At 39.4% G+C, this 16,083-nt stretch overlaps 1 protein-coding gene across 2 annotated transcripts in view; it reads left to right on the top strand.

Annotated features, from left to right (window-relative positions):
* Positions 1-16,083, top strand: part of ptprz1b (protein tyrosine phosphatase receptor type Z1b) — a 76,163-nt gene that overhangs the window by 36,450 nt on the left and 23,630 nt on the right. For both annotated transcript variants that reach the window (XM_034163189.1, XM_034163188.1), the window contains exons 3-9: positions 6,180-6,359; positions 10,114-10,265; positions 11,421-11,516; positions 11,772-11,838; positions 12,916-13,073; positions 14,670-14,820; positions 15,862-16,046. In XM_034163189.1, coding sequence (XP_034019080.1) covers positions 6,180-6,359; positions 10,114-10,265; positions 11,421-11,516; positions 11,772-11,838; positions 12,916-13,073; positions 14,670-14,820; positions 15,862-16,046 — 989 coding nt within the window. The remainder of the gene's footprint in view (positions 1-6,179; positions 6,360-10,113; positions 10,266-11,420; positions 11,517-11,771; positions 11,839-12,915; positions 13,074-14,669; positions 14,821-15,861; positions 16,047-16,083) is intronic.

Below are 16,083 nucleotides of genomic sequence, written 5' to 3'. Positions count from 1 at the left end.
CCTTGGGGCACTTTATGTTGTGATATGCTGCTGTTACAAATAAATATAATTGTAATAGCAATAACATGAGGGACGGTGATGTGCATCGCTTTGCATTGGGTGCAAGAATGCTGATTTAAATCAGAGTCTTCCAGTGGCCACAACTTGGCCGTACATTGGCATCTCTTGCATTCCTACTTGGGGAATTTGGGACCTTAGCAAAGGCATGCACTCGAGTCAGTGCTTTTTTTTTTTTTTCTTAGTGGAAAAATTAATGGAGCAGTTGTGTAAAATGTTTTATCTCTGGCATCTGTGGGTCTGCAGACATTTTCATGTTCACATGTTCTCTGAGCCATCAGAGATCACAGGGGAGAGCATTATGGGGATTATTTTCTTGAATGATCTGACAGTGTTGCTGTATGAGGGATGTACATGTCTGTGTGTAGTGCTTCTCTGCTATGCATAATTGATTCATTCAGTATCTTACATCTTTCCAGCTTTAGAATCTTTCTGCTTCAACTTAGTATTATTTCTGTGCTGTAGCACAAAATGACAAATGTGTCTGTGGCGTTTAAACTCTACATTATGCATGGCAGCATTTGTACGTGGACCCTCATTGAGGAATAATTGGACGTGGTGTAATTAATAACTGTAATTAATGTGGCTATGATTTCAAAATACTCCATCCAGAACTTACAGGCAACAGTAGCAACCCCCAGCAACAATCTCTATGCTGAGAAACTGAGGTTAAATATTTAGCTGCCCCTGCCATACGGCACTGATGCAGCTTCAAAAACCATCGTATACCAAACCTGACAGCTATCTGTTCTGTAATCTTAATATTTCATACATATTCAGATATTTGTCAGCAGCTACATAAACGATCGCTAAAAAACAGTCAGTTCTTATGTTACTCTGTTTAATCATGCTGCCTGTTGGCGCTTTCAGCCTTTGTGCAGCTGTGCCCCGAGCGCCAAGCGAGCATAATTGGTATAAGCGTAGGCTGTAAAAGAGAGATGGAGTGCACATGCATATGTGCACTTCTGAAACATGTATACATGCCGTGTGCATATCCACACTTTGTTTCTTCTGCTCACTCCAAAGAGATGGGGGGAATGCAAAAGATGAGTGTCTAGAGAGAGAAACCTCTTCTAGTCTGCATTATGTCCTTATTTCTTCTCTTGTGTCATCTTTATCACCTCCTTTTTCTTCTCTGCTTCTTTCCTAATAAGTCTTCCCCAAAGATGATGATGATGATCGTGATGATGATTGCGTTGCAGCTACGCCCATTTGTTCAGGGTCACCAAAGCAGATAGAAGTTTTACACCAGACACCCTTTCTAACACAACTTGAGTGTTTCCTGGATGAACACACACAGCCCCTGGTCTTCTCAAGAGGTCTCCCATGCAAATGCTAATCAGGCCTTGCTCTGTTAGCTAACACAGGGCAGATTAGCTGGATGCGTCTTCCCCAAAGATATTTGTAGAAATTTTAAACTGGAAATCAGTGTCAGTGCTTCAGGTTCAATTTGAGCATGCTTGTGTTGTGTTGGACTCGAGAAGCACACGCTACGGGGCGATCACTGCGGCAAGGCGTAATATGTTTTATCACTACACCAGTATACAAATAATGAATGTTTATGAGTTCAATGGTATGAATATTTCATGAGGTGAAAGCTCATACCAAAGCCTTGTTGAATAGAATGTTCCAGCTTTCACCAAATTAAATATTCGTTACATTGAAAGAATGTAAAAACATTCATTATTTGTTTTATATAACGGCTAAAATAGATTCTTGTCATTTGATATTTTATTAAATTATAAACAACAGAAAAGGGACTTATATTTTGGTGTTCCACTGCCGCTAAAGTACAAATTGTGACATGTAGTCCAGTGACGCTGTGCACTGACTTCAGACTTCCATAAAAAAAGACTTTGTGTAGTTCCCCAGTCCAGCCAAAAATCATGTCAGCTTTTCATTTGACCAGTTCTTCATGCATCCAGACGGCTTACAGCGGAGTGGATTTTTTTTTTTTGTGTGTGTGTGTGTGGGTGGGTGGGTGTGTGTGTATCTGTGTGTTACAAGAATTAGCTGTGTCACTTAGCTCAATCAAATCGTCGTCTTGGTAGAGTCGTTGTCATTGTCCCCTGTGCGCAACCGAGATGGCACTTGTGTGCATGTGTACTATAAAAAACTGTGTACAACTGTAAAAAGACTGTGTACATCCTCAGTGCAGCGGAAAAAACTCACGTCAGAAATTAGTCCAACTTTTCATTCTAACTTCCTGCTAACAGCCTCCAGATAGCACAGTGGATTTGTTTTTTTTTTTTTGTTTTTGTGTGTGTGTGTGTGTGTGTGTGTGTGTGTGTGTGTGTGTGTGTGTGTGTGTGTGTGTGTGTGTGTGTGTGTGTGTGTGTGTGTGTGTGTGTGTGTGTGTGTGCAACATGCAATGGTGCCAAACGTATGGAACCACATTTGCACTCTAAATGGAACCAAACTGCAGTCTAAATGCAATGCAACACAAATGTGACAAATAATCCATGTCATGTGACATACAAAGCACCAATCAAATGACAATGAGTTCAGCCGTTATATAATAGCTACTATAAGTTGATGGATGCTAGTGTTACTGGTAATATAGCCCTAATCATAACCTTGAATGAGGCGTAAACAGTGCCGAGGGGTACTTTTGCTGATTGCATGACTCTTTCTCCCAAACAATTAGTTTCCTTGTTGCTTGTTGCTTTCAGGGTTCTTGTGTGTGTGTGTTTCTAGGAAGCCATGAAAAAGGACATTTTTTACAGTGTGATAAGTTCATTATTTCAGTCTTTATTTGCGGCCAAGAAGGTAGATGTGCTTTCTGTATTTAATCAAAACCCCACATGCTTGTAAATTTAGATGCTACTGATATTTTAATCCAGAGTAGTCATCTTTGAACTGTGGACGAAGAGGAAATTTTAGCCTTATTTAGGAGGACATTTGCCTGCATTTGTATGGCCCAACCGTAATATACATAAATTGTGTAAAATACAAGCCAGACACTGTCTATATACAGTAGTCAATTCAGAATAACAATAGTGCTATGTGACTAAAAAGATTAATCCAGGTTTTGAGTATATTTCTTATTGTTACATGGGAAACAAGGTACCAGTAGATTCAGGCTGTTCATCTACAATGATCTCCAATGCTTTTAAATGGACAAAAAAAACAGAGACGCGTGGAAGAAAATGGAAAACAACCATCAAAATGGATAGAAGAATAACCAGAATGGCAAAGGCTCACCCACTGATCAGCTCCAGGATGATCAAAGACAGTCTGGAGTTACCTGTAAGTGCTGTGACAGTTAGAAGACACCTGTGTGAAGCTAATTTATTTGCAAGACTACCCCGCAAAGTCCCTCTGTTAAATAAAAGAGATGTGCAGAAGAGGTTACAATTTGCCAAAGAACACATCAACTGGCCTAAAGGGAAATGGAGGAATATTTTGTGGACTGATGAGAGTAAAATTGATCTTTTTGGGTCCAAGGGCCACAGACAGTTTGTGAGACGACCCCCAAACTCTGAATTCAAGCCACAGTTCACGGTGAAGACAGTGAAGCATGGTGGTGCAAGCATCGTGATATGGGCATGTTTCTCCTACTATGGTGTTGGGCCTATATATCGCATACCAGGTATCATGGATCAGTTTGGATATGTCAAAATACATGAAGAGGTCACGTTGCCTTATGCTGAAGAGGACATGCCCTTGAAATGGGTGTTTCAACAAGACAATGACCCCAAGCACACTAGTAAACGAGCAAAATCTTGATTCCAAACCAACAAAATTAATGTTTTGGAGTGGCCTGCCCAATCCCCGGACCTAAATCCAATTGAGAACTTGTGAGGTGACATCAAAAAAGCTGTTTCTGAAGCAAAACCAAGAAATGTGAATGAATTGTGGAATGTTGTTAAAGAATCTTGGAGTGGAATAACAGCTGAAAGGTGCCACAAGTTGGTTGACTCATGCCTCGCAGATGTGAAGAAATCATGAAAAACTGTGGTTATACAACTAAATACTAGTTTAGTGATTCACAGGATTGCTAAAAAAAAAGCAGTATGAACATAATAGTTTTGAGTTTGTAGCGTCAACAGCAGATGCTACTATTATTGTGAACACCCCCTTTTCTACTTTTTTTACTAATAGCCCAGTTTCATAGCCTTAAGAGTGTGCATATCATGAATGCTTGGTCTTGTTGGATTTGTGAGAATCTACTGAATCTACTGGTACCTTCTTTCCCATGTAACAATAAGAAATATACTCAAAACCTGGATTAATCTTTTTCGTCACATCGCACTACTATTATTCTGAACACTATTGTATCTGTCTGTCATCTGTTTATCTTTTCTTCTGGCCTTTTCATTGCTGTTTCTGCTGTCATCTGCCAACTGTGGTGGTCCTCTGGTTGGTTGGCATCCAATAACTAATCTCTGTTCTATGTCTATCATCTCTTTTAGAGGCACACAGAGACCAGTATTTACTTATTGAAAAGGTGAATAATATAAGTCCAGATAGTGAAGGAGTGGAGCAACATCCTTGTAATTACAACACTGCGCCAAAGGCTCATCTAGCTGAGAAACAACAAAAGAATAACATTAAAAAAAACCCCTCAGAATTACAGTTTCTCTGCTTTAAACGTCTCCCACGTGGATTTGACCACAATAGGAACCCGATTCTCACAGTAGCAGCGGCGGCGTTAGTAGACTTTATTCTGCCAGTGATGTGGAAAACACGTGCAACTCAGAGATATGACATGTAATTTCCATACTTAATGTAAATTTGACTTCTCAGCTGACTGTGACTGGGTTTGTGCACATATGCGTGCGTGTGTGCACATTTAAATGAGAACATTAAAATCATGTAGCTTCAGGTGATTTATGATTCATTTTCCCGCCTCTCAGCCACTTGTTAACATACAGTCTATAAACCATCTAGTGTGTGTGTGTGTGAGAGTGTGTGTGTGTGTGCTTGTTAAGCTGATGGATGAAGCCAGATGTGGTCACTGACACAAGAATAACTGCTTTTCTGTTAGCTGGCGCACATGTGCTGCTGTACTTATGACTGTAAGTAAAAAGGTCAGCTGTGACGTGTTAAGTAATATATACACACACACACACACACACACACACACACACACACACACACTCAAATCTTAACAACTGAAGTGTACTAAAACATGCCAGGCCACACACAGCACATGCTGCCAAGCTGATTGATCGTAGAAGTTTGCTTTGTGATGATGCTGAAACGGTTCTATTTAAATGATGATTTGTTTTTTTGTTGTTGTTTAACTTGAAATATCTGAAACATTTAAAATATGGATGTTTAGCAGTGCTGATATTCACCCTTTTTTTTTGTCAGTTGATGTGCACGTAGCTGACTGGTGTCAGTAAACTGTTTAGCAGAACATTGAGTATAAATATGATAAATGTAATGTTTTTTTTTTGTTGTTGTTTTTAACTTTTATGCACTTGTTTTAAAATTGGATGTATTGTGTTGTGGCAAAAGTCTGTCATTTCTGGGTCATATCTTTTTTTTTTGTTTTTTTTTTTTGGTGTAAATCTCGTAACCACTGTGGTGAATTTGAATGAGACTTTGTCCAGTACTCTGCGTAATTATGCATAATCCGTTGTTGTGACCTTGACCTTATTGTTAAGGTCGCAAGTGGCCATCGTGTGCTTTGCATCATGTGTTGTTATAAATTTGATTGTATGAAAACTTAATTTATGTTCATGCTAGTCAGATTCTTTTTCATTATCATTTTGAAACGTATGGCCTTGTTAAAGCACACATACGCTGCATTACGCAGCATGGCATGCACTCATGAATTAATGAGCGCACACACTGAGCGAGAGTAATGTGTGACCTACAGTTTACATCCGCACCCGGCGTTAACAAATCGCACCCATTGCAAACGCCAAATTATGTTCTTTTTTAAAAGCAATAATGTATTTTATAGTTACTATTAAGATAGTATGTGTAGTATTTTGGCATCTGTAAATAAAGGCCACATTGCACTCATTGTCCCACACTGGATGAACCTTTTTTCTTCAGGTTTGAGCATTTTTCAGTGTGGTGTTAATCTGCTCACAGATTGTCGAAGAAATGAAAATGTGGTTTTGATTGACGCTTTAATCTCATTTACTCGATGTCTGTGTGTACAGGTAGTGTGAACCAGCATAACTGGGGTAAGAAGTTCCCGTCCTGCAACAGTGCCAAGCAATCTCCTGTGGACATCGACGACACCTTCATCCAGGTCAGCCTGCAGTTCCAAAACCTACAGCTAGAGGGCTGGGACAAACTGACAGGAAAGTCCAGCACCATCCACAACAATGGGAAGACGGGTACGTCCATGTTTGGCTGTCCTGAATGGGCAGTGTGTTTTTGCAGTTTTTGGAACTTTTAGTGGAAATTGATGGGAGAAAAATATAAAATATCTTCTAGAAATAATGTCATGCACAATAGAACACTACCCTTATCTGTTTCCTCATTGGCCATAGTAGATAACAGACTGAATGTCATTTGGTAGTGTGTCAGATTTTGTTCACACTGGCTGTATTTGCTCATATGGACGCTGATCCAACAACAGTGGCGAGTAGAGTACAGTGATGTCTGTCATCTCAGTGCTTGTTAATCCTTTAAAAAAAACTCATTTTTATCAGGAAAAACATCACGTCTGAATCTAAAATGCTTTGTTTTCTTTCTGTTTGTTTGTTTGTTTTGATTAATCTATTTTTGTGACTTTTTAAAAATACCCTGCCAGCTGTAAGGTCAGACACTTATCTGATTTTTACCAAATTTGAGTGGACCTCCCATATTAATGTATCTTGGGCAAGTTGAACTTGAGTTGAATATAATACATTGTATTTGTACTCACAAACTACCATACCATCAACAACTGCTACCTGTGGCAATATTGTGATGAGGTTGTCATCATGCATTTCATATAAACTGTCACCTCATTTTTTGCACATGTGATCCATTTGTGATGTCATCCTGTAGGAAATCACAATGATGCTTAGAATTATAGGATTGGTATATGTTATATTTACAGTCTGAATATAATTTTGACAGTATTTTGGTACCCTAAAGATATCAGAGTACATCATCTTCATCCCCAGTTGTGCTAAGTGGTTTAACTTTTCAGATGTAGAGGGAAAAACAATTTAGAGACTCAAAGAAAGATGAGTAGGAGAGAAGAGAAGCCAGAGGGTCAGCAGTATATCTCATCGAGAAACAAGATAGATGTCGAGATGTGCAGATGAAAGTGAGGAAGAGCAGTAAAAGAGCAAGTGGGGAGAAAGTGACGTGAAGAGACAGTGAGACGACAGGCGCTGCGTGGAGGGAAACAAGTCGAAGCTGTTGCAACTACAGTGTCTTGCAAAAGTATTCAGCCCCTTGGTATTTCACGCATTTTAATTTGTTTATGGCGTTTCAAATACAAAAGGTAAATCAGGCCTCTCAATACAAACATTTCTAAAATTATCTTCCTTAGACTCAAACTGAAAACAAATCTCTACAACTTGATATAAATTAATTAAAAATATAAAAGCCAAGATCATGGGTTGCATAAGTATTCAGCCCTTTTCGTATAATACCTGTAAATAATCAGTTTAATTGCCAGTTTTCTTCAGACAAGTCAGGAGATGGATACATGAACATTTCCAAGTTACTGAATGTCTTGAAATTTATTTACATCAGTTATGAAGAAATACAAACAGTATTGCACTCTATGGTAAATCTGTGTGGAGAAGACAGTTCTGAAAAACTGAGCGACTGTGCAAGAAGGAGAAGAGTGAGGAAAGCCACCAAGACACCCAGACAACCCAGAAAACGTTTTAGGCTTCTGTGGCTGTGATTGGAGAAATTATGCACAGTGCAAATTCTGCATTTTGTATCTCCAGTTATACAGCTTCATGATGAAGTGGTATAGATGGGGGTCTTCATTCACTAAAACATCAAATCTAGGCTTGCATCTCAGATGTGCCTTCTGGCAAATTGTAGGTGAACTTTCAGGTCTTCTTTTTAAGAAAACCCTCCTCTGCTCCACTTCATCATGAAGCTGTACAACTGGAGATACAAAATGCAAAATATGCACTGTGCACAATTTCTCCAGTCACAGCCACAGAAGCCTATAACTTCTTCTGGGTTGTCTCGGTGTTTTGGTGGCTTTCCTCACTCTTCTCCTTCTTGCATAGTCACTTAGTTTTTCAGAACTGTCTACTCCACACAGATTTACCATAGAGTGCCATACTGTTTGTATTTCTTCATAACTGATGTAAATAAAGTCTAAGACATATTCAGTGACTTGGAAATGTTTATGTATCCATCCCCTGACTTGTGTGAAGAAAACGGGCAATAAAAGTGATTATTTACATGTATTATACCAAAGGGGCCTATTACTTATGCAACCCATCATCTTGGCTTTTATATTTTTAATTAATTTATACCAAGTTGTAGAGATTTACTTTCAGTTTGAGTCTAAGGAAGATAATTTTAGAAATTTTTATATTGAGAAGCCTGGTTTACTTTTTGTATTTTAAATGTCATAAACAAATTAAAATGTGTGAAATACCAAGGGGCTGAATACTTTTGCAAGGCACTGTATCATCATCATCTTTTTGGTCCGTCTCTGTGGGAACACTTTCAGTGCCTGGGGGTTAAGATGTGGTTTAAGGTTAGGTTTGGCCATGTTTCGGGGTGAGGGCATGATTATGTGAACGAGGACAATCTGCGCCATGTCTGTTTATGGACGATTCTGCTTGGCATTGTTGGCACACATGATAATTTAAAATATGTTCAGGAATAAATGCAAAAAATGATCCAGTTGTGTGCAATCATAATTAATTAATAAAATGTCCAAAGCTACAGAATAACAAAACATGCTTTTATGTAGTGAAATAAAGAAAATATATACATATGAAAACATCGCTGTAGAATTAATGCCACATTTTGTCGAGTTGACAGTAAATCATCACTTTCACAACCATCTCAAGGGATGAATACATGAACATTTCCAAGGTACTGAATATGTCTTAGCGATTGTTTACATCAGTCATTAAGAAATGCAAACAGTATGGTACAATAAATCCTCCTTGGGTAGACAATTCTCAAAAAATGATTGACTGTGCAAGAAGGAGAGTAGTGGGGGAAGCCACCAAGATACCTTGACAGCTGCAAAGAAGTTACAGGTTTCTGTGGCTGTGACTGAAGAGACTAAAATGTTTATCTGTTGCATCATTCGTTACACGGCTTCCTGGCGGAGTGGAAGAGCTAGACTTTACGGCGTGCCGTGTCAGTTTTATAGTTTATGTGCTGCTGTTCAGCATCACGACCACAGCACAGCTCCCTCATACACAGCAGCAGTTTCTGAACTGTCTCCCTTATTTTTCATTGCTGTTATTACAACAATATTTCTGGCCTGGCAGCTCACCTAGTCTGTACTATTATAAGGGAAACCCTGACCTCTGTAAAAGCTGCACCGTGTAAATGGTTACACAATGCCCATATATACCCCTTATTTGGCTAGGGTTTTTCTTTCTAAAGAAAAAGAATGAATTCTCCAAGTTGCCATTCCCGTACATACTCTGAGACTGATTTTATTCGCTGCAGATCCCTGGATTCTGTCGCGTAATGCAGATGAGAGTCTATGACTCACTCCTGATGGGGCTGCAGTCCAATGTAGGTTATTCCCCAGCTAAGGCTGACACCCATTTACAGCTGGGGCGACTGGGACAATGCAGATAATGTGTCTTTTCCAAGAATACAAGGAGGTAGCATGACCAGGAATTGAACCCAGATCTACATATTAGTAGATCACAATCTTCTTGTCCAACCATGCAATTATTTGACTTGTAATTTTATTTATATGTACACAGTATACGATGACCATTGCATCGTGAGATATTTCCACATTAGCATCAACAGTAGGGTAGCCGGCTCTGTCTTGACTACTCCTCAGTTGTTTTAGGTCTAAATTAAAATCTTCATTGGCATTATATCACTGTTGTTGCGCTGTACCCTGTGAAGCGGGTGAATCCTGCCACATGAGCTCTCTCTGTGTTAACCGTTGGTTTGCATACATAATGTGTACTGCAGTGGCCATCAGTGTGGACGGGAACTTCTTTGTGAGTGGAGGAGGACTGAGCTCCAGGTTTCGTGTTGGCAGCATCACTTTCCACTGGGGACGCTGCAATACCTCTTCAGATGGATCTGAACACAGCGTAAACGGGATGAAATATCCTCTGGAGGTACACAAACACGTAGCATCTGCTTATTAACCCATCTGTTATGCTGTCTGTCTCCAGATCGTCAGTTAATTCCCAGGACTTTTCTTTAACACACTTTCTTTTCCATCAATGCAGATGCCATTTTTTAAAGGAGTAAAATGGGGAGTCATTTTGACTTGATTTGAGTGTGGATTTTTTTTTTTTTTTTTTTTGGAACCCCATTACCTGGATTTTGGTTAAACATCTAGGAATATGTGTGCCTACAGAAAACACACCCTACACCAACAATATATTGCCTTGATTGTTTTAGTTTACAGCATACTTGAAAAGCCTGTTGAGACAGTTTCACAACTTCCGTTTAGTCAATTTTAATTGGGCTGTGATCCATTTTGTAGAGGTAGACCTGTTTGCTTGGGGAACCAAATAAGACACATTCAAACTCTTGTCCAGGCCAAACAAGGAGATCATGGTTCACATGAAAAGATGGGATACCATCCAGGTTCAGGTTGACCCTGGTATGGTTCAGTTGAGAGGTGAGAGGGCATTATTGGGATAAAACCAGTCCCAACAATTGCAACTTGATGTCTTTGGTACCAGCTCTCTCTGGAGACTCTTTGGCACTGGAACATCTTTCTGTCAAAGTGGTTAATTAGGGAGACCAGGCATACTACTTATAGACCTATGGCCATGGACCACATTTTCTTAAGAATGGGCTAGCACCAGGTGCCTCAGTGCTGAGTGCCCCCATCAATGGAAAAAAAAAAAAGCCAATGAGACATATAGATGACTGGTATATAGATGACAACTTTCAGAAGATAGGGATGGACCACTGGTCTGTCTAGATGGTTTTCAGTCAGGACTCAGTCAATGCCAACAATACCTCTGATAAATCCTCAGTTTAACAGGAATTTGATGTTGCTGATATTAAAACCCTGAACATAAACTCAGCACTTCTGACCAATGAAGGGACATTGTGATCCCACGTGGGTTTTTCTTGCATGGTTTGGTCCACTTAGAACTAACGGTGTAAAGTCACCTGTAGAATTTCAATCAAATTCACTTCAAAGTTATACAAAAATAAATATTTTTGCTCATTTCTGACTGCTCTGAAGCTCTTTGTACTTTTCATTGTGCATTGTATATTTATGCGTGCATCTGTGTACTCATTTTGTTCAGATGCAGATCTACTGTTACAATGCAGATGACTTCCAAACTCTGGACGACGCTGTCAGGGAGGGAGGGAGGATCGCTGCTCTGGCTGTGCTCTTTGAGGTGGGACTATACCTGTTGGCTTGTAGCTCACTTTTGCAGGTAGTTTTCTTCTATTTCAATTAATGGAAGTCCAAGTAATTAAAGTTAAATTATAAAGAGATATAGTAAGATTTACAAAAGGTTGTGTAGTCTTTACCCATGTGTTTCTGAGTTGGGGTTGTATGGAAACAACAATATGCCAATGGGTAGTAATTATCTATATGAAATCTGACTGAATATGAAATCCAAAATAGAAGGCTATGTTCTCACCTACAGACCAGCCTGGATGACAACGAAAACTTCAGCCCTGTTGTAGAAGCTGTCAACACTGTCAGCAGGTTTGGTATGTCACTGTTATCTATCATCCAACAATATACTGAAAGTAAAGAAACACTGTTCCAAAACATTGTTCCATTAGTGATACAATGAGCCTTTAATTAAATACCCCGTGGTTAAAATCTCTCTTTTGAACACAAAGATTCACTTTGCAGGGTTTATTTATTTTAACCATGTCCTTCATGTACATGAGATTCTTACATATTTCGTTTAATTTGGCACATTTAATTGCAAATTGCATTGCACAGATCACAAAATCTGCAGATGTTTTTGGTACAAAAACAAAAATCTTAAAGTTTTTTCAAAATATATTTAAGGCATAATGATCCAAAGTCAATATAGTGTGTAACTCTTTGCTGATATTTTGGAAGTAGTGGATATGGTTCTGCCATTCCAAAGCAAAGGTTCAGTTGGCCCAAACGCTTCCTGCTATCAAATAAAGGCAAAAAACATCCCAAAACAAAAAGGTTAATTATGGAGTGCGAACTTCTGCCATGGCCCAGAACACCGCATCTTACAATGCAAAATAAGTAAAATAAAAACGGCCTCCAAATGTTATGGACTTCGCCACACAATCACAAAACAAAAAGGTTTCTGTTCCTCATTAGACCCAGGCTCTTCACCAGTTTTTTTGCAAAAAAAGAAAAAAAAGAAATGTTTTTGGAGTAATCCTGGTCAACAGGCATTAAACTGATGCAGCTAATAACCAACAAATGTACAGTGTCCTTGGTGGAGGCGAAACACTTAATATGTAGGCAAAAAATTTAATAAAGCATGAATTCTGTGATTTGCATGACGTTACGCATTATTCCGTATGTTGAATATCTATAACTGGTTTTAGTGTCAAAGGTCCATTCCTATCAACATGATTAGTAAATTAACTTTTTGAAGGAAAAATTTATTTTAATTGTGTCGCTCGAAGCACCATTGTGTCAACGACGCTACAGTCAACACTGATGCTTTTTCCTCTCAACTACTGAAATGTTACCAAGAATGCCAGTTGGCTTTGTCATTGTTTAGACTTTTGTTTCATGTTGTCTGAATTATGTATATGAATATGTATCTAGTTTTTTTCTTCAATCAGGTAAAATTGAGCCAATGGATGCATTCTCTTTGTGGCCCTTGCTGCCTAATAACACAGACAAGTATTACATCTACAACGGCTCTCTGACGGTGCCACCGTGCTCTGAGACGGTGGAATGGGTTGTGTTTAAACAGCCTGTGACCATATCGGAGACACAGGTCAGTAGTCACTGTGACACATGCACTTATTCACACACTAGTTAGCTTGACTCACACATTTTGGGAAAACTACCTGAAATTGTTTAAGTTTGGAGAACTTGAACAGACCATCAAAATGTAGTTTAAGTGAGGAAAAAATGGGTTCATTTGTGTTAAATCAACTTAAAAGGGCATGATAATGGAATGTCATAAATGTGTTTTTGCGTTTTACACTATTAGATAGAAGCAGTCAGGTATTGATCCAGCAATCTTCTGGTTTGGGGAAGGTCCTTACATGTTGTTTTTAGTGGTTTTGGTTTGCTGAGGCAGACTCAGGTGGTGAATAATAAAACGGAAACAGCATTTGTGTGCGGACAAAAAAAGTCCACTGATATGGGTCAGGTCAGAGAGCATGGGTTTGCGCCACGCATTGCTGCATGCACCACGCCATGAAACTGCCTTGGATGGCAAGCACACAGGCAGACAACCATTCCATTCCTACCGAACCAAAGTGACAATCAAACTGCTGGAGCCAGATTAATCATGGGTGTCCTCTTGACCTTCTACAGCCACTGAGGTCTGCAACACTGAGGTATGTGCACGCTGGATCATGCACAGAGAAACTTTTGCATGTTGCCAAAACGTTGTAGCTTATGTTCTTTCACAATGCATGTGATACTGCTCATCTTAGTCTCTTTAAGACCCAGTTCATTTGTTATGGGCTTTTGAGTGATACTCCAGAGAGACTTAGTATGCCTGAGCTCACTACTGGTTAGCATTCAAGTCTAACAACCATACGAGAAGACAGAGACCACCAGGAAACCTAAAGACTTATACACAGTTGTATGCAAAAGAAAAACACTTGCTACCTACAGTAAAATTTGGAGGTGGTTCCATCATGCTGTGTGCCTGTGTGGCTATGTGGCCAGTGCAGGTACTGGGAATCTTGTTAAAGTTGAGGGTCACATGGATTCCAGTCAATATCAGCAGATTCTTGGGAACAATGTTCATGAATTAGTGACAAAGTTGAAGTTTGTATGGTTTATATGGTTTCCTCAAACTGTTTGATTGGGTTCATTTATCAGATTTTACAGTGTCACAAAATGAATAATGGGCGACATTAGCTGTAGCGTTTGAGTTAGAAGGCTTTTAGAATACTGAGTGACATTTGTGCTCCAATTGAAAGCAGGAAAACACATCACAGTGCTGCAATATGACAGCTTTAATCATAAAAGTTTATACAGTATTGTTTGTGTGGTGGCATCATGTGTGTGGATGTTACAGCAGCAACACAACGTGACACTGTTAGCAGTTTGAGTAAAGGATCTCTGACATCAGCTGTGTAATAACCATGAATTATGGAGCAGAATAATGGAAAGTGGATGAGGTCAGGACATGCTGTGGATTTTCACCTTGTGTGTGTGTTTGTTAGTGATTGTACAACTGCAGAAAGGCGTAGCAGGGCATGACATTGTGGACACGTTTTAGCGAACCAAAAATAGAAGGGCACCATTGCAAGCTTCATGCACACATGCATCAGCGGTTTGCAGCTACACAGAGATGAGACGAGGTGATCTGCCCTTTCTTTCTTTAACTTGCTCTCATCCCGACCCCCAGTTAGAGGTGTTCTGTGAGGTGTTGACCGTGGAGCAGGCCGGATACGTGATGCTGACTGATTACCTGCAGAACAACTTCAGGGAGCAGCAGCAGCAGTTCATGGGCCTGGTGTTCTCCTCCTACACCGGCGTGGAAGACGTGCAGACACCCAGTACGGTTTCACCATCATTTGGTTTATGACCAACTTTAAATCATTTTATAGCAGTTAGTTCTCTCCATTTCTGTCTGTATGTGTATAATAATATTGGATCTGCAACAACACATCCAATATGAATCTGAATATTGATCTAGCACCAGTTTTGTAAAATCACTGTGCTGATGATGAGCCATGTACTAATCACACAGAACACCTTCAACAACCAGTCATTTGAATAGTCCACTATGTTTTCTAAGTCATTTTAGCCCACTTGCTTTCCTACATACTTCCGTTATTCTCCTTTAATTACTGTTTTGTGTGCACTTGTGTCCCAGCTCAGGATAAATAATTTCATAATCTGCACATAAGAGTCAATTAAACAACTGCATTAAAGTAACATTAACTGAATAGTGTCAGCTTCTAGAAGCAGCCTGGATCAGATTTCAGAATAATCTTATAATGGTAAAGGCATTCAATAATAGAACCTTATATTAGTAATTGATCATGTGTTGGTATAAATATTACATTATTATTATTTTTTGACTGGAAATGCATTATAACTTGTGTTTCTTCTGCAGCTGTAATTCTGCCTTTTAGTCAGCCCGGTCATGATCATCAAAGACATATTTTTTACGACGCTCTCCTCTTCAGAAAGGCGACCCTCCAGTAAAGTGGGTCTTTTGGGTTGCCAGGGAGCCCGACTTTGTAGTTCAGCTCCTCTTCTCCTTCCCTGCGCAGCCAATTTATTTTTTAGCGCTTTTTGAAATTGAAGAAAGTATTCAGAAATTCAGCAGGGATTTTTTTTCCTTCCTTTTTTTTTTGCCTGTAATGAATTCATGCATTCAGGCACACATTGTGCACACACCATGTGCACCTCCTCCATGGGTATTTTTATTATTAATTTTTTTATGTCTTATATATTATAGTAAATTACCACATAGTCTGCTCTCCACATTTAAATGATCAGTTTCCCTGTTAATTTTTTTTTTCTTATTATTTTATTGCAGATATTCACTATCTAATTGTATTTGTCACATTTCTTTCTGTCATCTCCAGCCTGTACCTTGGAGCCAGAAAATCTTCAGGCCGACGCCCAAAACGATACAACTATCATGGTGACATGGGAGCGTCCTCGCGTGGTTTACGACACAACCATTGACTGGTACACCGTCACCTACCAGCGGCTGCAGGGCCACGAGCAGAGCAAGCAGGAGTACCGGACTGACGGGGACCAGGACGTGGTACGGAGAACAGAGCTTAACAAAATTTAGTTTTGGA

The sequence above is a fragment of the Thalassophryne amazonica genome, chromosome 22 (genome assembly GCF_902500255.1).
Source record: "Thalassophryne amazonica chromosome 22, fThaAma1.1, whole genome shotgun sequence".
NCBI lineage: Eukaryota > Metazoa > Chordata > Actinopteri > Batrachoidiformes > Batrachoididae > Thalassophryne > Thalassophryne amazonica.
The sequence above is the reverse complement of the archived record's forward strand: the minus strand, read 5'-3'. Positions and strand labels throughout refer to the sequence as shown.